This window comes from Saimiri boliviensis, chromosome 3, assembly GCF_048565385.1.
Source record: "Saimiri boliviensis isolate mSaiBol1 chromosome 3, mSaiBol1.pri, whole genome shotgun sequence".
Taxonomy (NCBI): Eukaryota; Metazoa; Chordata; class Mammalia; order Primates; family Cebidae; genus Saimiri; species Saimiri boliviensis.
Genome location: NC_133451.1, coordinates 100,199,324 through 100,221,045, shown reverse-complemented (window position 1 = coordinate 100,221,045; position 21,722 = coordinate 100,199,324). Strand labels below are relative to the sequence as shown.

The 21,722-nt window shown below is 39.2% G+C and overlaps 1 protein-coding gene and 1 long non-coding RNA gene across 6 annotated transcripts in view; one reads left to right on the top strand and one right to left on the bottom strand.

Annotated features, from left to right (window-relative positions):
* Positions 1-21,722, top strand: part of LOC141584033 (uncharacterized) — a 65,036-nt gene that overhangs the window by 18,991 nt on the left and 24,323 nt on the right. The window lies entirely within an intron of this gene.
* Positions 2,595-21,722, bottom strand: part of CYP2U1 (cytochrome P450 family 2 subfamily U member 1) — a 28,422-nt gene continuing 9,294 nt past the window's right edge. For both annotated transcript variants that reach the window (XM_003929471.4, XM_074396537.1), the window contains exons 2-5: positions 10,490-11,125; positions 8,517-8,678; positions 6,532-6,699; positions 2,595-5,803 (exon numbers count right to left, since the gene is read on the bottom strand). In XM_003929471.4, coding sequence (XP_003929520.1) covers positions 5,625-5,803; positions 6,532-6,699; positions 8,517-8,678; positions 10,490-11,125 — 1,145 coding nt within the window. In that variant the 3' untranslated portion in view covers positions 2,595-5,624. The remainder of the gene's footprint in view (positions 5,804-6,531; positions 6,700-8,516; positions 8,679-10,489; positions 11,126-21,722) is intronic.

The window sequence follows — 21,722 nt, the reverse complement described above, 5'->3', positions numbered from 1 at the left end:
CTGGAGTGCAGTGGCACAATCTCCACTCACTGCAACCTCTGCCTCCGGGGTTCAAGCAATTCTCTTGCCTCAGCTTCCCTAGTAGCTGGGATTACGGGCACCCGCCACCATGCCCGGCTAGTTTTTGTATTTTTAGTAGAGACAGGTTTCAGTATGTTGGCCAGGCTGGTCTCGAACTCCTGACCTCAAGTGATCCACCCGCCTCGGCCTCCCAAAGTGCTGGAATTACAGGTGTGAGTCACTATGACTGGCCATGTGTAAATAATCTTGTCATTTGCAGAGATAATTTTACTCCTTTCTCTTCAACTTGGATGCCTTTTATTTCTTTCTTCTGTCTAGTTGTTTTGTTTAGGCTTTCCAGTATTATGTTGATAATAGTGGTAAGAGTGGGCATCCCTTCCTTGTATCAGATCTTAGAGAAAAAGCTTTCAGTTTTTCTCCATTGATTATGAAGTTAGCTGTTACGTTTACATATATGGCTTTTACTGTGTTGAGGTATGTTCTTTCTATACCTATATTGTTGAAAGTTTTTTTTTTTTTTAATCATGAAAAGATGTCAAATTGTGTCAAATGCTTTTTCTGTTATCTATTAAGGCGATCATGTGGTTTTTACCTGTCATTGTGTTAATGTAGTATATATGGCATTAATTGATTTGCATATGCTGAACCATTCTTGCATTCCAGAGATAAATCCCACCTGTTCATGGTGTATGATCTTTTAAATATGCTGTTGAATTTGGTTTGCTGGTATTACATTGAGGATTTTTGTGGCTATGTTCATCAGTGGTATTGGCCTATGGTTTTCTTTTCTTGTGGTATTTTTGTCTGGCTTTCATATTCGGGTGATGCTGAGCTCTAAAGTGTGTATGAAAGTGTTCCCTATTCTTCTGTTTTTTGAAGAGTTTAAGAGGGATTGGTATTAGTTCTTGGAATGTTTTTTAGAAAAAGCCATGATCCTGGGCTTTTCTTTGTTAGGAGGTATTTGATTACTGATTCAATGTTATTTCCTTTCAGATTTTTATTTCTTCTTGATTTAGTTTGGGTAGGTATGTTACTAGGGATTTTCTATTTCTTCTAGATTATCCAATTTGTTGGTGTATAATTGTTCATAAATTGTCCCTTATAACCTTTTAATTTCTGAGTCATCCATTGTAATGTCTTTTTCCTTATGTCTTTTTTTCTTAGTTTAGCTGAGGATTTGTTGATTTTATCTTTCCAAAAAATCAACTCATGGTTTTTAAAATTTTTTCCTATTGTGTTTCTATTTGCTATTTATTTCTGCTCTAATCTTTACTATTTCCTTTTCTTTGCTAACTTTGAGCCTAGTTTGGTTTGTTCCTCCTAGTCTCTTAAGGTATAAATTCAGTCTGTTTATTTGAGATCTTTCTCCTTTAATGTATCCATTTATCACTATAAATCTGTCTTGTAACATAGCTTTTACTGCATCCCATACATGTTAGTACATTGTATTTAGATTTTTATTTGTCCCAAGATATTTCTTGAATTTCCCTTTGATTTATTCTTTGACCCAAGCTTTATTAGAGTGTTGTTTTCCCATATTTGTAATTTTTTTCATTTTCTTACTGTTCTTGATTTCTAGTTTCATTCCATTGTGGTTAGAAAAGATATTTGGTATGATTTCCGTATTTTTTACATTTATTAATACTTGATTTGTTACTTAATATATGATCTATCCTGGAAAACGTTTTGTGTGCACTTCAGAAGAATGTATATTCCTCTGTTTGGATGAAAAGTTATATATTTGTCTGTTAGTTCCAGGTTGTCCATAGTGTTGTTCAAGCTGCTTTTTTTTTTTAAATTGATTTTCTGCCCAGATGTCCTATCCATTATTGAAAGCAGGGTATCAAAGTCTCCTACTGTTATTGTATTACTTCATTTCTCTCTTTAGATCAATATTTGCTTATCTAGGTACTCTGATGTTGGGTGTGTATGTATTTATAATTATATCTTCTTGTTCAGTTGGCCCTTTTATCATTATATAATGATCATTTTGTGTCTAGTTGCAGTTTTTAACCTATAGTCTGTTTTGTCTGGCATCAGTATAGCCATCCTTGCTCTCTTTTGGTTAAAATATGCATGGAATATCTTTTTCTATTGCTTTACTTTCAGTCTATGTGTGTCTTTAAATCTGAAGCGAGTCTCTTATAGACAACATACAGTTGGATCTTGTTTTTAAATCCATTCAGTTATTCTATGTCTTTTGATTGGGGAGATTAGTCTATTTGCATTTAAAGTAACTATCAATAGGTAAAGGCTTACTTATTGCCAGTTTGGTAATTGTTTCTGATCTGTTTTGTTGCTCTGTATTAATTTCTCCTCTCTTTCTGTCTTCCCTTGTGATTTCATTATGTCTTGGGCTTGCATAAAGCATCTAATAGTTAAAACTGTCTATTTCAAGCTGATACTAACTTCAGTCTCATACAAAAATGCTATTCCCCCCAACCTTTGTGTTCTTGAAGTCAATGTTTAATTCTCTTTATAGTGTGTATCTGTTAACAATTTTTCATGGTTATAATTATTTTTACTATTTTTGTCTTTTAGCTTTTATATTAAAAATGAGATATTAGGCAGACTTATAAAACAAAGTACAGTTATTTTATTTCACATAAACTATGATGTGCAAAATTGTAAATGCCAACACATCTGAGAAAATCATTAACAGTCCTTTTAGCAATTTACATATGAAGATGTTTTTTAAAGTGCCACAGCTTAAGGCATTATATTTTAAAGTTTAATAAACATCTAATTTCAACATCTCACAAAGAACAGACTTCTTCTCAAGTAAGCTCTAAACTCTTTGGTTAGGAATACTGAAAATGCATCTATAATTTAAGGGGTAATATATTTGTTAATGCTTAGTTATGAGTGCAATTCAAAAGCATATGAATTCCATATCAAGAACAAACTGTCCTGCTTAAGGTACAGTGTAATCCACACTGTATCATCTCATCTAAAAGTCTATACAGCAGCCACTCCATCCACTCAGTTCCTTGCAATTAGTCTATTAGCTTTTCTTTTGCAAGAAGCAAAATTCCTAAGATACCAAAAGATTAGTCTGTATTTCATTTATCTATATTGAAGATGTTTAATAATATTTCTAAAAGGACAAGAGCAGTATGGTGGATAATGTAAACAATGTAGAGTCAAAAATCAGTCAATACTTTTATTGATAATTTTAAAATAATTTTTTTCTTCTTTCTCTGATTATGTTTTGATTAAGCTGATATTATTTTCATTTTTTGAGCTTGCAAAAATCTGCCTAGGAATGTGCCAAATGAAAGGAAAAATCTAGCCTCAAGTTCACAGTTGCCCTGGAATGCCATTCACAGACTAAGATCTAACTACACAGAGTGTGGCTAATGGCAGATGAAATCAGAGGTTAGGGAGATCTGGTGTCTCCATTTATCTGGAAAATGGAGCAAAGTGGGTGATCAGTCACAGGAGGCTGGTCAAACAGAAGTGTTTAAGTTCAGGGTTTCATCTTACGTTTAATTCTCAAAGTAACAACCACTCTGGATCTTCTCTCAATCTCTTCTCTATCAATCAGTAGGAACAGCAGTAGCTGCTGCTCTCCTTTAGGAAAAGTGAATGAGAGGCCCCTGGATGCGGCCTAGTCTCCAGGTGCTGGGAGCTTACATTCTGTTATATAAAAACAACTAAGGCATCATTCCAAGTTTGTTTAAAATGGTTGTTTTAAATGATAAACACAAAAGTCCAGTTATTTTTTAAAAACTGGGTTTAGTGGATATTAACAAATAACATGCCCTGACTTTTTATCACCTTTTAGCAAAAACTAAAATCTTGAACAAAAAGACAATAACAAAAATACTACCTGTAATAATTCAAATAAGGTAGGATTTTTCTCTTAAGTACACTTCTTAAAAGTCATTCACAAGATGACTGGGCATCCACCAAGACCAAGGCACTGTAAGGTAGTCAAACAGCACATCTTCACCTCAAGGAGCTCAGCATGGGATGAAGATGGACATATACAACTCCAGCATGAGGTCAAGGGGGTAGTCTGCTATGGGATCAAGTGGTGGCAGAGTTGAGAAGTGGTTCTGAAAGCGTTCTTTAGTCACAGAGACCAGTAGGTTTGACATGCAGTCATGTAACTTTTTAACTTTTTGCCTTACCTTCTCTAAGCCTCAGCTTCATCAGCTACAGAATGCCACCCTCTTAGTAGAATTTCTGTAAGAATTACAGAAACATACAAGTAAAGCATTAAGTGGAGAGCCAGCATGAGGAAAGGTTCAGGAATATGGCTGTTCATATTACTGCTATGCTTACTTCTGTACATGGAGCACTGTGGGAGAATAAAAGAAAGGAGTGGCCATTCTTCGGAGCATGTTCTCGTTGGGGGAAATCCTGGCATCTTGAGCAGGATAATTCTTCACTGTATAGGACTACCTTGACATTTAGCATCTGGTGCCATGGCAGCAGAAGGCCAGTAACACCCGCTTCATTATAACCAAGAAACACACCCACACATTTCCAAACACCCTCTGAAGGGGTTACCACCTCTGCTGAAAATTGCTCTTCCAGAGGGGCCTTCTACATTTAGAAACAATTTAAGTTTTCTTAAGAAAAAGAATAAGAATGTCTTCCTTTCTTTGAGAGTATATTCAAGGATCAGATACATTGGGCCTGGTGGCAGGGAGGCTAGGACAGGAATGTTCAGTATAGTTTGAAAGCAGAATCCTTTCCTGATGAGTCCCAGTATCAAAATCCCCAAGCTCACCATTCAGGCCTTAAGTCAAAAGGTAGAGCTGCATCTTTGCAAATAACTCAGCAGAAAGGAATTCTGCCATGAAGCTACTTATTTAGCAAGACTCGCTTCCTGTAGTTGAAGTAGAAGGTAGACATATAAATTTAGACAATGATCCTACATGGGATTTTTAAAAATCATAATTTCTTTTTCCTCAATATACACAACAGGGTCTACTTCATCCCATATCTACAAAAAGTAAAAACTAAAATCATAAAAAGATAATAACAGAACAAGTCCAAAGAAGCTGGCATAGAATCTGTGCTGAGAAAAGTTCTCCCCCAGTATAACCTAAATCCACACTCATCTATGACAAAGCATTCCAGGCTGAACACCACTTTCATGTTGTCAGAGGTCTTTAAAAGCCAGCAGGTAGATCTTCTTCTCCTGAATTTCTTCTCCAGAACGAAACAGCATTTTAGAGATATCAGAAAAGATGTAAGGCATTTCACCATCATTAGTGCTGAGAGGTAGAGAGAAGCCAATTTTTATTACTCTCATTTTACATATGGGATGTCTGAGGCACTGAGAAATGAGAAATTGGTCCATCAGTGGAAGCCACTGCAAATAAAATCCAGATCTCCTGTTTCCTAGGTACTTCAGTTTCTATCCCCCAAATCACAGACCTGCATTACTAAATGGCTCAAGTATCCTGCTGAGGAATCCTCCAAGATGAAAGCTCCCAGTGTGCTCTACTCTCTTCCGATCGCTCCAATCTGGGCCTAACCTGGATCTACTGAGATGCTGGATTGACTGTCTCTTGCAGTAAGAAGAATCTGCTTAGAAGGATATGTATTTATATATCTTTTTAACCATCTCTTCTTGGAGATGCTCTTCATCTCCTTGAAATGGTTATATTAAATGGATGTGGGGCTAAAGTTAGACCAAATCTTCCGGTCAGGAGGGGCTTCTTAGAATCCTTAGGTAAAGCAAATGTGAAACTCTGCATTAGGCTCACAAACATCAGGAATAATTCCATCTTTGCCAGTTGTTCTCCCATACACACCCGCTTCCCTAAAAATGAGATCAGAAAAAAAATTAAGGATTATAGTAACATCCCTTCTCCTATTTAAAAAAGTACAAATTTATATGAAATATCTAAATTGAGTATTTTAAATGCAGATAGAGTTTTTAAATCAAATTACCATATATACCACATAGCTTCCTACAACATATGCTGATCAGAATTTTTACATATCAAATCCACATTTTAACTCCTACTCATAAAAACCTATCCTCATCCTAGACAGGAATTAGAGACAGATCCAATGTGGCAGCTACCCTGTCTCTTCCATGCCAACTTATCTCTTTCCTTCACTTTTCCCTGAAAGATAAAGGCAAAAAAATTCAGATAAGAATCCCTAGATTTTTTCCATAGAAAGAATCCGATGTTCCTAATCTAGGAACCTAAAAGAGGAACTGCCGAGATTGGAGAGCCCATCCTCTCATCCACCAGACCAGATCAGAAATTGCTTTTAACCTCAGTAGCTCCCTGGGACCCCCCAAAATCACCTGATCAGCTCTGAAAGTAAGATTTCCAGTCACATTTAGAGATTTAAAACCAATTGCTTTATTAAAATCTGAAATGAACATAGTGTAGATGCCTTATTTAAATTATTGATCCCTTCTTTTATATTAGCTTGCCAAGAAAGAAACATTTTTAAAACAACATGAAATAAAAAAATACTATTTTAGTTCCACTTATTTTAAAAATTATACTATTTTAAAGAAGTATAACTGACCTATCCCAAAAGGAATAAAAGTTTCTTTTTTAATTAGTTGTCCTTGGTCATCCAGAAATCGATTAGGGTAGAAATCCTCTGGTTTCTCCCAAATGGCTGGGTCTCTGTGTACTGACCACAGGTTGGGTAAGATTAATGTGCCTTTAGGAATGGTATACCCTTGGAGCACTAAAACAAAAGAAAACAAATGGGTGTTATTCAGTATGCTTTTACTAGTAGTTCTCCCTAAACATCATTTTCTGAAAAAAAAAAAAAAAAAAAAAAAAAAAAAAAGTAGTTACATACCTAGCCCCTTAATTGGCTGAGGCCAAACTGTGAGGTACTTGAGAGCAGGGATAAGATCTTACCAACTGGCATCCCTCTCCTCACACCATCCCAGGACTCACCTGAGACAGGGAGCAGTCAGTGCTCCAATGAATGCTGAGTTAATAAATTAAATAAAACCATAAAAACATTATAGTAAAGAGAAAACACTAAGACAGAAACAACAGGGCATTCCAAGTAAACTTTCTCTAAAAATTAAAATTCCTAATATATATAAAACTTAGTTTATAGGGTCACTTATGTCCATACAACAATGTGATTAGGACGTAAACCAAGATAAAGAGATGTACAGGGAAGCCAACCCTGGCTCTTACCAGCTGACAAGTCAATATGCACTTTAAACAATGCCCAAAAGATGCTGTACACACAGTCTATATAACTTGCACCAAAAAAACCTGTTACATGATCCAGTGTCATTTATAAGCAACGGCATGCTATACCTGTCTTAAATCTAGATCAAGCCCATTATATTATGGGCTATCTCCAGAGGTAAATTCCTTGTTAATAGGGATGTTTAAAGAGAGTCTGGACATGATTAAATAGACATATTTCACTGTAGGTGAGAGGTTAAAACTGGTGACTTTAGAATAAGATGGGCTATTCTAATTCTTTTTTTTTTTTGGAGGGGGGGGACAGGGTCTCATTCTGTCACCCAAGCTGAAGTGCAGTGGCACAATCTTTGTTCACTGCAACCTCCGCCTTCCAGGTTCAACTGATTCTCCTGCCTTAGCCTACTGGGTAGCTGGGACTATAGGAGTATGCAGCTGCATCCGACTAATTTTTGTATTTTTAGTAGAGATGAGTTTTCACCAAGTTGGCTAGGCTGGTCTTGAAATCCTGGCCTCAAGTGATCCACCCTCCTGGGCCTCCCAAAGTGCTGGGATTACAGGTGTGAGCCACTGTGCCTGGCTTTTTTTTTTTTTTTTTTTTTTTTTTTTTTTTTTTTTTTTTTGAGACAGAGTCTTGCTCTGTCACCCAGGCTGGAGTGCAATGGTACACTCTCAGCTCACTGGAACCTCCCAGGTCCAAGTGATTCTCCTGCCTCAGCCTCCTGAATAGCTGGGACTACAGGTATGCACCACCATGCCTGGCAAATTTCTGTATTTCTAGTAGGGACGGGTCTTGTCCAGGCTGGTCTTGAACTCATGACCTCAAGAGATCTGTCTGCCTGCCTTGGCCTCCCAAAATGCTGGGATTACAAGTGTGAGCCACCATGCCCAGCCTTCTAATTCTTTAATATTATGCTTCAGCTGCAGAATTTTAAAAGTTGAAGTAAGATAACTTTCAGGCAAAATCCTTAACTCCACATTTAGACTAGCTCTTCTGACCTCCATGAAAAGGAGCCTTTGTCAATTCTGGAGCTTTTTCTGCCAACATAGCCAATTTAAATTGTGGCATTATTTATTTTGCCAGTATAAGTGTGTATGCTCTGAAGGCTAGAGAGCTACTACTAATACTAAGCAGTGGTGGAATTCTAGTGCAACAGTAATGCACAGCAGAGGGCTGGACATTCCCTAGACATTTTATTGTCTATGATACAATGGTAAATCTTCAGAAGGATCAAGCTAGGCAACAGTCACCACACCCCTCACCTCAACCACCCTGGATTAGAGGGCCCTGCTTCCATCAAGGGTATTCAAAGAGGAAGACCCTGGACTTGCCTGTGTTCTCTGAGGTCATATGAGGAATGGCGAGCGGCACCACCACAGTTAGCCTCTGCACTTCCATGATGGTGGCTTCTGTATAGGGCATCTGGGCTTTGTCCATGAGAGAAGGAGCTCGGTTGGTGCCAATGACCCTTTCAATTTCTTCATGAACCTTCTCTATGTAAAAAGGGAAGAATAAATCAGAAGATAAGCATGGGAGAGAGTTGAACCTGCCTTCTTCTGCATACTTTCCATCACCACTAACATATAACTGATCAGTTGGCAGTTCAGGCCTGACTCTTCCTCAGTGAAGCTGAAGCATTGGTCAGAAATTTCAAGTAGAGACAGCTAGCCCCAGGGTGCCTGTGCCACCCTGTGACTTAGAAGTGGGACAGTAGAACAGATAGAGGGGCCAAAGAGAAAGCACTCTGGATTCAGGAGCATCCTAAGTCATACTCTCATATGAACATGGGATTGCTCTCCGAGTAAACTGTGACCCCGTATGATAGCCTATGGTGGCCTCCAATGATCCCCATTCTTGTGGTTTATATCCTTGTGCAGTCCCCTCCCACTCTGTACTAAGTTGGTCTATGTGACCAAGAGAATAAGAGAGAAGTGAGGGCATGTCACTTCTGAGACTAGATTATAAAAGATAGTGTGGCTCCTCATCTTTGCCTCACTCTCTCTCTCTCTCTCTCAGGTTGCTCACTTTTAGGGAAGGAAGCCACTAAGTGAAGCAGTCTTATGAAAGGGTCAGAGTGGTAAGGAACTTGGCCAACAGTCATATGGATAGCCACCTTGGATGTGGATCCTTTGGTCTCAGTCAGGTCTGCAGCCCCAGACAATGTCTTAACTCTAACTTCATGAGAAACCCTAAACTGGAAGTCATTCCTGGATTCCTGATCCTCAGAAAATGGGAGATAATATATGGTGGTGGTTTTTTTTTTAAAGCTGGCAAATTTTGGGGTAGTTGTTACTCAGCAATAATTAATTCAGGCAGGTATAATCACATGTATAGTAGGCAGACTAATGGTCCATATAGGATGTCCACACCCTAATCCCCTGGAGCCTGTAAATATGATACCTTACATGGCAAAAGGGACTAAACTGATATAATTAACTTAAGGACATAGAGAGGGGAAGATTATCCTGGGTCATCTGGGTGTGCCCAATCTAAGAACATGGGTTTTTCAGTCAGATAACCTTTGCCCGTTGAGTTCAGAGTCAGAGGAAGATGTGACTATGAACAAATGGTTACAGAAATGCCACACTGCTGTCTTCAAAGACAGAAGAAGGAAGCCATGAGCTGTGGAAGCCAGAAACAGCAAGGAAAATGATTCTTCTTTAGTGCCTCCAGAAAGGAATGCAGCCCTGTCAACAACCTGATTGTCAGCCCAATGAGACACATAACAGACTTCCAATGTGTAGAACTCTAAGAAACTTGTGTTGTTTTAAGCCACTCAATTTGTGGTAATTTGTTATGACAGCAACAGAAACTAATATACACCATACTCCTTGTATTCTTCTACTCTGAACTGCCACTGACTTTCAGGATCTATTGGGACTGAGGTGGTAGAACTAGTTGTGTGACCCTGTGAAAGTCACACAACTTCTCTGAGCCTCTATTCTCCGGTTTCTCACACACACACACACACACACACACACACACAAAGACGTGTTCAGATGAACATTATGATTCCTTCAACTCTAGAATGTCCTTCTCTAAAGGTCTTTCACAATCATAGATTTCACAAAGAATCAGACCTGTAGAGATTTAAGCAGGGGTAAGCAAGTTATGACATTAGGTCTACTGTCTAGAAACTTGGGTTTCACTGTTAACATCTTACCAACTCCCTATGAGTTGCAAGTATTTTGTTTCCAGCCTGAAGACATTGCTCAGTGTTAGGAGCCACCAGATCACTGAGGTTGCCAATCCTGATTTAAATTACCTGGTTTTGCCATGAACAAAGGAAACACCTATTAATTACCTTGTACTTCGGGGTTCAGCGACATATACAGCAGGCACCAAAGCAAAGAGTTCGTTGTGGTATCAGTCCCAGCAATAAAGAGATCCCCAATGATATAAAATAAGTACTCTTCATCAAAACTGCTATTACTATTATTTTTCCTCTCCTCTTCCATGTGGAGAAGGTACATGTCTATGAAATCCTGAGGGTTCTCTTTATCCAGAGACTCTTGATGATCTTTGATGATTTTTTTAAGGAAACTGGTTATATCCTTTTCAATTTGTCTTAATTCCTTAAATGGTCCAAAGGGAAGGTAATAAAGCCAAGGGCATATGTTGACCAGGAGAACTTGACTGTTCAGACAGATTTCTAGCCCTCGTGACATAAAATCAAGCATTTTCTTAAACTCACTATTGGTGTAATCAAAGCGCTGGCCAAAGCACAAGGAGCAAATGATGTTAGAGACGGCATTGCTGATGATGGAGAAAGGGCAGAAGGGGTCTTCTCCGTGCTTTTGCATTTCCGCTTTCACATATTTGAACTCCTCAATAATTTTGGGCTCCAAGCTAAGTTTTCCCAACCCAAAATGACGAAGAGTTGAATGAGAGAACTTCCTTTGTTGTCTCCAGACGGGACCATAATGTGCAAACACAACCCCTGCAAAGGGACACCAAGAAACGAAGATGAGAAACAGCATTCCTGATAACACTGAACAGGACGTACCATGGAGTGGATTCTGTATTTTTCAAGTCACTTACGGAAAACTCCTCATATACAGCTAAAGACCACTAGTCAAGAAGAATGATTGGCAAAATGTAGTTATCCAGATAGTATGTGTTTCTAATAATAACAAAAATCCTATCTAATTAAATTAGGAGAATTTGCTCTAAAGATTATTATAGACAGTAACTCCTGGTGAAATGAAAAGCAATGAGTTTCAATTTCCAAAGTTAGTGTGCATTTCAAAGTATTAGATTTCATAAGACTTAATCCAGGCTTAGAAAATTTCTCAGGTGGCCAGGTGCAGTGGTTCATGCCTATAATCTTTGAGCTTTGGGAAGCTGAGGTGGGAGGACTGCTTGGGGCCAGGAGTTCAAGACCAGTTTGGGCACAGAGCAAGAGCCCATCTCAAATAAATAAATAGCAAGCCGGGTGAGGTGGCGTGCATCTGTAAGCCCAGGCACTCAAGAGGCTAAGGTGGGAGAATCACTTTAGCCCAGGGGTTGGAGGCTACAGTCAACTATGATCATGCCACTGCACTCCAGCCTGGGTGATAGGACAAGACCCTGCCTCTAAAAAAAGAAAAAAAGACAGAAAAATATTTCAGGCTATATATCCCCATATTCTAAACACTTATAAACATTCTGAACTGAAGAATAATTATAGCAACAGATTAACATGAGGGCAAAGACCATATCTCATGCTCACTGTTAAAATCCAGCTTCTAGCATAGTGCCTGGTACATAAGAGGAGGCTGTTAAATATTGGCTGACTAAATAAATAGCCCAACTAGATTAGAACTATTGGGCATCAAAATTTGGAATCCAATAAACTAGCAGGTGATCTAAAATGGCTGTTATTGGCAGCAGCCCTGATTTGAAAACATATGAACTTGTTAAGGTCATCCACATCTTGTGGTCAACTACATCTTATTTGATTTTCACTTATATATCCCACCATCAAACTCCACAAAATTGCTCCCGAATGTTGTATCAAATTGTTCTCAAATATTCTTTGTTTTCTGTCACATATTTCATCCTGTTTTCCATCATATACTCTATCATTTCAGCTAGTTCTCCTTCCTTCCTACATTATTTCTGAATTCTTACTATGTGCCAGGCATAGGTGTTCAGTAGATACAGCTGCAAATGAAATAAAGACCCTGCTCTGTGGTCAAATTTTCTCATATTCTTTAATATTCCTATAAAATGTCTTTCAATATAAACATCCATGCAGTCAAATGTATCACACAATTTTTGGAATCTTCCAAATGCCTGCTCAAATCTGCAGTGGTTGCTCTGTAGGCCTTTGGTTCATGTTTTGTAACTTCTATTAGTTATCATTTAGGAATTTTCTTAGACTCTTCTGTGTCGGAGCTGGGAGGGGTGGCTCATACCTGTAATCCCAGCACTTTTCGGGGCTGAGGCAGGCAGATCACCAGGTCGGCAGTTCGAGACTCCTGAAACCTAATATCTCCTAAAAATACAAAAATTAGCTCGGCGGGGTGGTGTGCGCCTGTAATTCCAGCTACTCATGGGGCTGAGGCAGAAGAATTGCATGAACCCAGGAGGCAGAGGCTGCAGTGAACTGAGATCATGCCACTTTACTCCAGCCTGGGCAACAAAGCAAGACTCTGTTTAAAAAAAAAAAAAAAAAAAAAAAAAAAGACTCTTCTGTGTTGGAACCCATATCCTGAATTATATTTCTTCTTCTTCGTTTTACTCCCTCATTTTGCTGAAGCATACCCTCTGAGAAAGGATGCATGGGGGGAGGAGTAATTTCTAAAGACTTTGCATTGTTATTTATTTTACCATTCTGGACTTCCTCAGAATTTAAAAGACATTGCTAAGACCGGACTGACTGATGAGTCATAAGATAGGTACATATTAGTATGACTCAACATTGCAGATTACTCTCTTAAGTGCAGAGTACTCTGAAAGTTTATTCACTGAAGTGTTTAAATGTTCTCATTTGTTCAGAATAGTTGCCATCACTTGATACTTGTCAATGTTTTTAGTTTTGTCAATCAGAAGGCTGAAACCTATCTCATCTGATTTTTATTTGCATTTCTCTGTTACCAGTGGGTCAGAGCAGCTTCTTATATGATTATTTGCCAGGTTTCCTATTCTGTGATTTGCCTTTGTCTACTGTGCAATTTTCTTTTTCTTATATATTTGACATCCTAGCAGATCTTTTCTCTTTTCATCTGATTTTTTTTTTTTGCTTTTTAAATTGTATTATTTAATAAACAGAAGTTTTAAATATAGTGGCATCTGTCAATCATTTTGATTTGTGCTGCATGTCTTATTTTAGAAATCTCCTCCTACCATGGGTTCATAAACACATTCTCTATTTTCTTGCACATATTTAAATTTTGTTTTCACATTTAAGTTTTTATAATCTACCCGGAATTTATATTTGTGTTAGGCACACCTACCTATTGTGAGGTAGGAATCCAAGCATTTTTTCCCCAGGTAGACAACCTATTGTTTAAGCATGATTTGTCAAACAGTCCCACTCTACCTTACCCTTCACCATTCAATCTGTAATGCTACTCTGACACACATTTCCTATATATAGGTGGGCCAGTTCACAGGCTTTCTAGTTGGTTATATTGGTCTATGTGTTTATCACTGTGATTAAAGCACATTGTCTTAATTTCTGTTATTTTATAAGATATAGATTTTATAGTAACTTTTTATATCTAATAAGGAAGTCCCTCTTCCCTACAAAACCTCGTTCTTTTTAAAAACTGTTTCAAAAACTTCAAAATCAGTCTCTCAGACTTATCTTGGGATTTTGGTTGGAACTGCATTTAATTTCTTTTTTTTTTTTTTTCTTTTCCACAGAGGTCTGGGGGATCCACAGAGCAAGGAGGTGTTTGCTGAGGTGCAGGCAGTGGGTGGAAGAGCCTAATAGGTAGTGACTGGCAGCTAAGTTGATTCCTGGGAGGGCTCGGGTTCATCCCGAGGCCTCAGCCCCACTCTGAGCCTGTTTTTCTCCTGATGTGGCCACCAAGACCCTAGGAGAGGCATAATTTCTGCTGGCAGAACTTGGCTTGGATGCCCACTTTGTAGCTCCTATGTCTTCATTCTCAGGCAGATACACTTAATTTCTAGATTAATTTGAAAACTGCCTTCTTTATGATGATTGAACTGGTAATCTAAGAATGAATCTAAACTTCCTTGTTTTTAAGTTTCTTTTAAAAATTGCTTGCTTTGGTTTCCTAATGTAAGGTTTTTTAAATAGTATATTCATGAATGACAATGGCTTATAGGTTTTCTTTCTCATGCTGTATTTGTCTGAACATACTGGCCTCCTAAAATAAGCCAGGGTGTAGTCTCTGTCTCTGAAAGAATTTGTCTAAAATTGGAATATGTTTTTATGTTTCTCATTTCCTTTAGGTTATTCTCTTCTTTTTATAATACATAAAGTTGGCCATCTGACTCATTAATTTTCAGACCTTTATCTTAATAAATAATTTAAAGCTCTACATTTACCTCTGTCTGGCTACAACTCTAGCTGCAATCCGCAAGTCTTGTTCCATGTATTTTCATTATTTAAAGTACAACAACAACAATAACAAAACGTGCTTCTATTTTGAGTCTTCTTTGCTATCTTACCTGGTTTATCTTATGCTGATATTTGACATTTGCTTGCTTTTTTACCCTAGTATGTGGCCAATGAAATTTCTCAATAAAGTTGAGAAGAATGTTTGTCCAAGTAATTTTGAGGAATATGTCCTCTATAAATGTCCAATAGGGAAAGCTTGATAACAGTCAAAACCAAATTTTCCGTATCCTTAACAAATTTTTAACTGCTTGATCTCTCAACCAAATACTTATATTAAGCTATTTTGCTATAATGGTGGATTTGTCAGTTTCTCTTTACAGTTCTATAAGTTTTTGCTAAAGGTAGATAAATACCAGCGTAGCGACACAGATTTATATTTATCTATGCTGTTAGGTACAGATATATATTAGATGACATTGTTAGGTACATTCAATCTTGCAATTATATCTTCCTGTTTTTTCATTTTTTAAAAAATGGATGTTTTTTATCATGAATGCCCTCCTTTTTTTTTTTTTTTTTTTTACAATAAAGTATCACTTCAAGTACATTTTGTCAAAAAGGAACCAGCTTTTCTTTTTAAAGTATTTTCTTTTTTTTTTTTTTTTCTTTCTTTTTTTTTTTTTATTGCATTTTAGGTTTTGGGGTACATGTGATGAACATGCAAGATTGTTGCACAGGTACACACATGGCAGTGTGCTTTGCTGCCTTCCGTCCCCTCACCTGTATCTGTCATTTCTCCCCATGCTATCTCTTCCCACCTCCCCACCCCCCGCCCCTCCCCCCTTTCCCCCCAACAGACCCCAGTGTGTAGTGCTCCCCTCCCTGTGTCCATGTGTTCTCATTGTTCAACACCCGCCTATGAGCGAGAATATACGGTGTTTGATTTTCTGCTCTTGTGTCAGTTTGCTGAGAATGATGGTTTCCAGGTTCATCCATGTCCCTATAAAGGACGTGAACTCATCGTTTTTGATGGCTGCATAATATTCCATGGTGTATATGTACCACATTTTCCCTATCCAGTCTATCATCGTTGGGCATTTGGGTTGGTTCCAGGTCTTTGCTATTGTAAACAGTGCTGCAATGAACATTCGTGTGCACGTGTCCTTGTAGTAGAATGATTTATAATCCTTTGGATATATACCCAGTAATGGGATTGCTGGGTCAAATGGGATTTCTATTTTTAGGTCCTTGAGGAATCGCCACACTGTCTTCCACAATGGTTGAATTAATTTACATTCCCACCAACAGTGTAAAAGTGTTCCTATTTCTCCACATCCTCTCCAGCATCTGTTGTTTCCCGATTTTTTAATGATCGCCATTCTAACTGGTGTGAGATGGTATCTCAATGTGGTTTTGATTTGTATTTCTCTGATGACCAGTGATGATGAGCATTTTTTCATATGTTTGTTGGCCTCCTGTATGTCTTCTTTTGTAAAGTATCTGTTCATATCCTTTGCCCATTTTTGAATGGGCTTGTTTGTTTTTTTCTTGTAGATCTGCTTTAGTTCTTTGTAAATTCTGGATATCAGCCCCTTGTCAGATGGGTAGACTGCAAAAATTTTTTCCCATTCTGTTGGTTGCCGATTCACTCTACTGACTGTTTCTTTTGCCGTGCAGAAGCTGTGGAGTTTGATTAGGTCCCATTTGTCTATTTTGGCTTTTGTTGCCATTGCTTTTGGCGTTTTGGTCATGAAGTCCTTGCCTACACCTATGTCCTGAATGGTTTTGCCTAGATTTTCTTCTAAGGTTTTTATGGTATTAGGTCTGATGTTTAAGTCTTTAATCCATCTGGAGTTAATTTTGGTGTAAGGTGTCAGGAAGGGGTCCTGTTTCTGCTTTCTGCACATGGCTAGCCAGTTTTCCCAACACCATTTATTAAACAGGGAGTCCTTTCCCCATTGCTTGTTTTTGTCAGGTTTGTCGAAGATCAGATGGTTGTGGGTATGTTGTATTTCCTGTGAGGCCTCTGTTCTGTTCCATTGGTCTATATCTCTGTTTTGGTACCAGTACCATGCTGTTTTGATTACTGTAGCCTTGTAGTATAGTTTGAAGTCCGGTAGTGTGATGCCTCCCGCTTTGTTCTTTTTGCTTAGAATTGACTTGGCTATGCGGGCTCTCTTTTGGTTCCATATGAAGTTTAAGGTGTTTTTTTCCAGTTCTGTGAAGAAGGTCATTGGTAGCTTGATGGGAATAGCATTGAATCTGTAAATTACTTTGGGCAGTATGGCCATTTTCACGATGTTGATTCTTCCTAACCATGAACATGGAATGTTTCTCCATCTGTTTGTATCCTCTCTTATTTCGTTGAGCAATGGCTTGTAGTTCTCCTTGAAGAGGTCCTTTACGTTCCTTGTTAGTTGTATTCCTAGGTACTTTATTCTCTTTGTAGCAATTGTGAATGGCAGTTCGTTCTTGATTTGGCTCTCTTGAAGTCTATTACTGGTGTATAGGAATGCTTGTGATTTTTGCACGTTGATTTTGTATCCTGAGACTTTGCTGAAGTTGTTTATCAGTTTCAGGAGATTTTGGGCTGAGATGATGGGGTCTTCCAGATACACAATCATGTCATCTGCAAATAGAGACAATTTGATTTCCTCCTTTCCAATTTGGATACCCTTTATTTCTTTTTCTTGCCTGATTGCTCTGGCTAGAACTTCCAGTACTATATTGAATAGGAGTGGTGAGAGAGGGCATCCTTGTCTAGTGCCAGATTTCAAAGGGAATGCTTCCAGTTTTTGCCCATTCAGTATGATATTGGCTGTTGGTTTGTCGTAAATAGCTTTTATTGTTTTGAGATACGTTCCGTCAATACCTAGTTTATTGAGGGTTTTTAGCATAAAGGGTTGTTGAATTTTGTCAAAAGCCTTCTCTGCATCAATCGAGATAATCATGTGGTTTTTGTCTTTGGTTCTGTTTATGTGGTGAATTACGTTTATGGACTTGCGTATGTTGAACCAGCCTTGCATCCCCGGGATGAATCCTACTTGATCATGGTGGATGAGCTTTTTGATATGCTGTTGCAATCGGTTTGCCAGTATTTTATTGAAGATTTTTGCATCTATGTTCATCATGGATATTGGCCTGAAATTTTCTTTTCTTGTTGAGTCTCTGCCGGGTTTTGGTATCAGGATGATGTTTGTCTCGTAAAATGATTTGGGAAGGATTCCCTCTTTTTGGATTGTCTGGAATAGTTTCAGAAGGAATGGTATCAGCTCCTCCTTGTATGTCTGGTAGAATTCAGCTGTGAACCCATCTGGACCTGGGCTTTTTTTGGGTGGTAGGCTCTTTATTGCTGCCTCGACTTCAGACCATGTTATTGGTCTATTCAGGGTTTCGGCTTCTTCCAGGTTTAGGCTTGGGAGGTTGCAGGTGTCCAGGAATTTATCCATTTCTTCCAGGTTTACTAGTTTATGTGCATAGAGTTGTTTGTAATAATCTCTGATGATGGTTTGGATTTCTGTGGAATCTGTGGTGATATCCCCTTTATCGTTTTTTATTGCATCAATTTGGTTATTCTCTCTTTTCTTTTTTATTAATCTGGCTAGTGGTCTGTCTATTTTGTTGATCTTTTCAAAAAACCAGCTCCTGGATTTAATGATTTTTTGAAGAGTTTTTTGTGTCTCTATTTCCTTCAGTTCTGCTCTGATCTTAGTTATTTCCTGTCTTCTGCTAGGTTTTGAGTTTTTTTGATCTTGCTCCTCTAGCTCTTTCAATTTTGATGATAGGGTGTCAATTTTAGATCTCTCCTTTCTTCTCATGTGGGCACTCATTGCTATATATTTTCCTCTAGAGACTGCTTTAAATGTGTCCCAGAGATTCTGGTATGTTGTGTCTTCGTTCTCATTGGTTTCGAAGAACATCTTTATTTCTGCCTTCATTTCATTGTTTATCCAGTCAACATTCAAGAGCAAGTTGTTCAGTTTCCATGAAGCTGTGCGGTTCTGAGTTAGTTTCTGCATTCTGAGTTCTAACTCGATTGCACTGTGGTCTGAGAGACTGTTTGTTATGATTTCTGTTCTTTTGCATTTGCTGAGGAGTGATTTATTGCCAATTATGTGGTCAATTTTAGAGTAGGTGTGATGTGGTGCTGAGAAGAATGTATATTCTGTGGATTTGGGGTGGAGAGTTCTGTAAATGTCTATTAGGTTTGCTCGTTCCAGGTCTGTGTTCAGGTCCTGGATATCCTTGTTGATTTTCTGTCTGGTTGATCTGTCTAATATTGACAATGGGGTGTTAAAGTCTCCCACTATTATTGTTTGGGAGTCTAAGTCTCTTTGTAAGTCATTAAGAACTTGCCTTATGTATCTGGGTGCTCCTGTATTGGGTGCATATATATTTAGGATCGTTAGCTCTTCTTGTTGCAGTGATCCTTTTACCATTATGTAATGTCCTTCTTTGTCTCTTTTGATCTTTGTTGCTTTAAAGTCTATTTTATCAGAGATGAGAATTGCAACTCCTGCCTTTTTTTGCTCTCCATTTGCTTGGTAGATCTTCCTCCATCCCTTTATTTTGAGCCTTTGTGTATCCTTGCATGTAAGATGGGTTTCCTGGATACAGCACACTGATGGGTTTTGGCTTTTTATCCAATTTGCCAGTCTGTGTCTTTTGATTGGGGCATTTAGTCCATTGACATTTAGGGATAGTATTGTTATGTGTGAATTTGATGCTGTCATTTTGATGCTACCTGGCTGTTTTGTTGGTTAGTTGATGCAGATTCTTGATTGTGTTGCTGCTTTTTTACCATTTGGTGTGTTTTTGGAGTGGCTGGTACTGGTTGTTCCTTTATATGTGTAGAGCCTCTTTCAGGAGTTCTTGTAGAGCAGGTTTGGTGGTGATGAAATCTCTGAGTGCTTGCTTGTTCACAAAGGATTTTATTTTTCCTTCACTTATGAAGCTGAGTTTGGCTGGATAGGAGATTCTGGGTTGAAAGTTCTTTTCTTTAAGGATGTTGAATATTGGCCCCCAGTCTCTTCTGGCTTGTAGGGTTTCTGCTGAGAGATCTGCTGTGAGTCTAATGGGCTTCCCTTTGTGGGTAACCCGACCTTTCTCTCTGGCTGCCCTTAGCATTTTCTCTTTCATTTCAACCCTGGTGAATCTGACGATTATGTGCCTTGGGGTTGCTCTTCTTGAGGAATATCTTTGTGGTGTTCTCTGTATTTCCTGGATTTGAATATTGGTCTGCCTTGCTAGGTTGGGGAAGTTTTCCTGGATAATATCCTGAAGAGTATTTTCCAGCTTGGATTCATTCTCTTCATCACATTCAGGTACACCTATCAGACGTAGATTAGGTCTTTTCACATAGTCCCACATTTCTTGAAGATTTTGTTCATTCCTTTTTGCGCTTTTTTCTCTGTTCTTGCCTTCTCTTTTTATTTCATTGAGTTGGTCTTCGACCTCTGATATCCTTTCTTCTGCTTGGTCAATTCGGCTGTTGAAGCTTGTGCATGCTTCACGAAGTTCTCGTGTTGCGTTTTTCAGCTCTATCAATTCACTTATTCTCCTCTCTATGCTGTCCATTCTCGTCAGCAGTTCGTCCAATCTTTTTTCAAGGTTCCTATTTTCTTTGCGATGGGTTAGAACATGTTCTTTTAGCTCATTGTAGTTTCTTACTACCCATCTTCTGAAGTCTGATTCTGTCATTTCATCACCCTCCTTCTCCTTCCGGTCTGGTTCCCTTGCTGGTGAGGAGTTGTGATCACTTTTAGGAGGAGAGGTGTTCTGGTTTCGGGAGTTTTCATCCTTTTTACGCTGGTTTCTACCCATTTTTGTGGGTTTATCCACCTGTTGTCTGTCTCTGTCCCAGGGAGTTGGAGCTTTATGAGTTTCCGTTGCACTACTGCCTTTTTTGATTTTTTTTTTTCAGGTCGGACCCGCCCAGCTAGCAGCACGCCTAGCCTCTGCCTGCCCGCAGGGGCTTTGCTGAGCTGCTGTGGGCTCCGCCCAGCTGCCCTGAGCTCTTCCCTGTAGTCCTTTTTATATGGGCGTAGTTAGAACTGTCTGGGCAATGGTGGCCCCGCCTCTGTTATGGCGGACTCTCTCTGTTGTGGCAGGTTGCCTCGGCAACGGCGGGTTGCCTCGGCAACGGCAGCCTGCCTCCGTAGCGGTGGAGAGTCTCAGTAATGGCGGAAGCCCCTCCCCCACGGAGCCGGACCGTCCCGGTTCAGCTGTGCTTGGTTTGAAGGGCTCAACCCAGAGGGTTTCCAATTGCTGTTTTTGTTTTCGTTGTTGTTGGGGGTGGAGGGGTGGGACCAACCGAGCCTGATCACCTGGCTCCCTGACTCAGAGTCTTTTCTTTTAAGTTGAACGACCCCGCGTTCCGGTCGCTTGTTGAAAAGGCGCCGGGATCTCCCGTGCTGCGACTCACGGAGTCGGCTCGAACCGCGGCGCCGGCTCCTGGCGGATTTTTTGCCTAGGAATCTCCTGGCCTGGCTCGCTATTTCAGATGAATGGGCTATTCTGCCGTCTCAAGGCTCTGCTCGCCAGCTAAGAGGGCTCCCAGACCAGTGGCTTTTGTACGGAGAACCGCAGCAACAGGGAGTGGTCACAGCAGCCGCGCGGGCGGAATCAGCCCCGCGGGGGCCAAAACAGCCGCACCGGCTGGGACTGCGACGCTGGCGACCCCTCTGCCTGGGTATCTCCTGGTCTGTGGGCAATAAGAGTTCGTCTGGAAATGCGGCGTCCACTCACCCTCTGCACTTTCACTGGGAGCTGAAGTCCTGAGCTGTTCTTAGGCGGCCATCTTGAAAGTCGGATCTAAAGTATTTTCTTAGTACTGTAAAACCTTTTCATTTTGAACTTTTCTATACCCTTATGTTGAAGGAATGTCTTTTGGTTGGGGAAGACAGATTATGTCTCTTAAAACACTATATAATTGGATTTTTAAAAATCCATCCTGGCAAGCTGTCCTTTAGCCAGTAAGTTTAGTTCTTTTACATTTATTCTAATTACTCATTTCTAACAT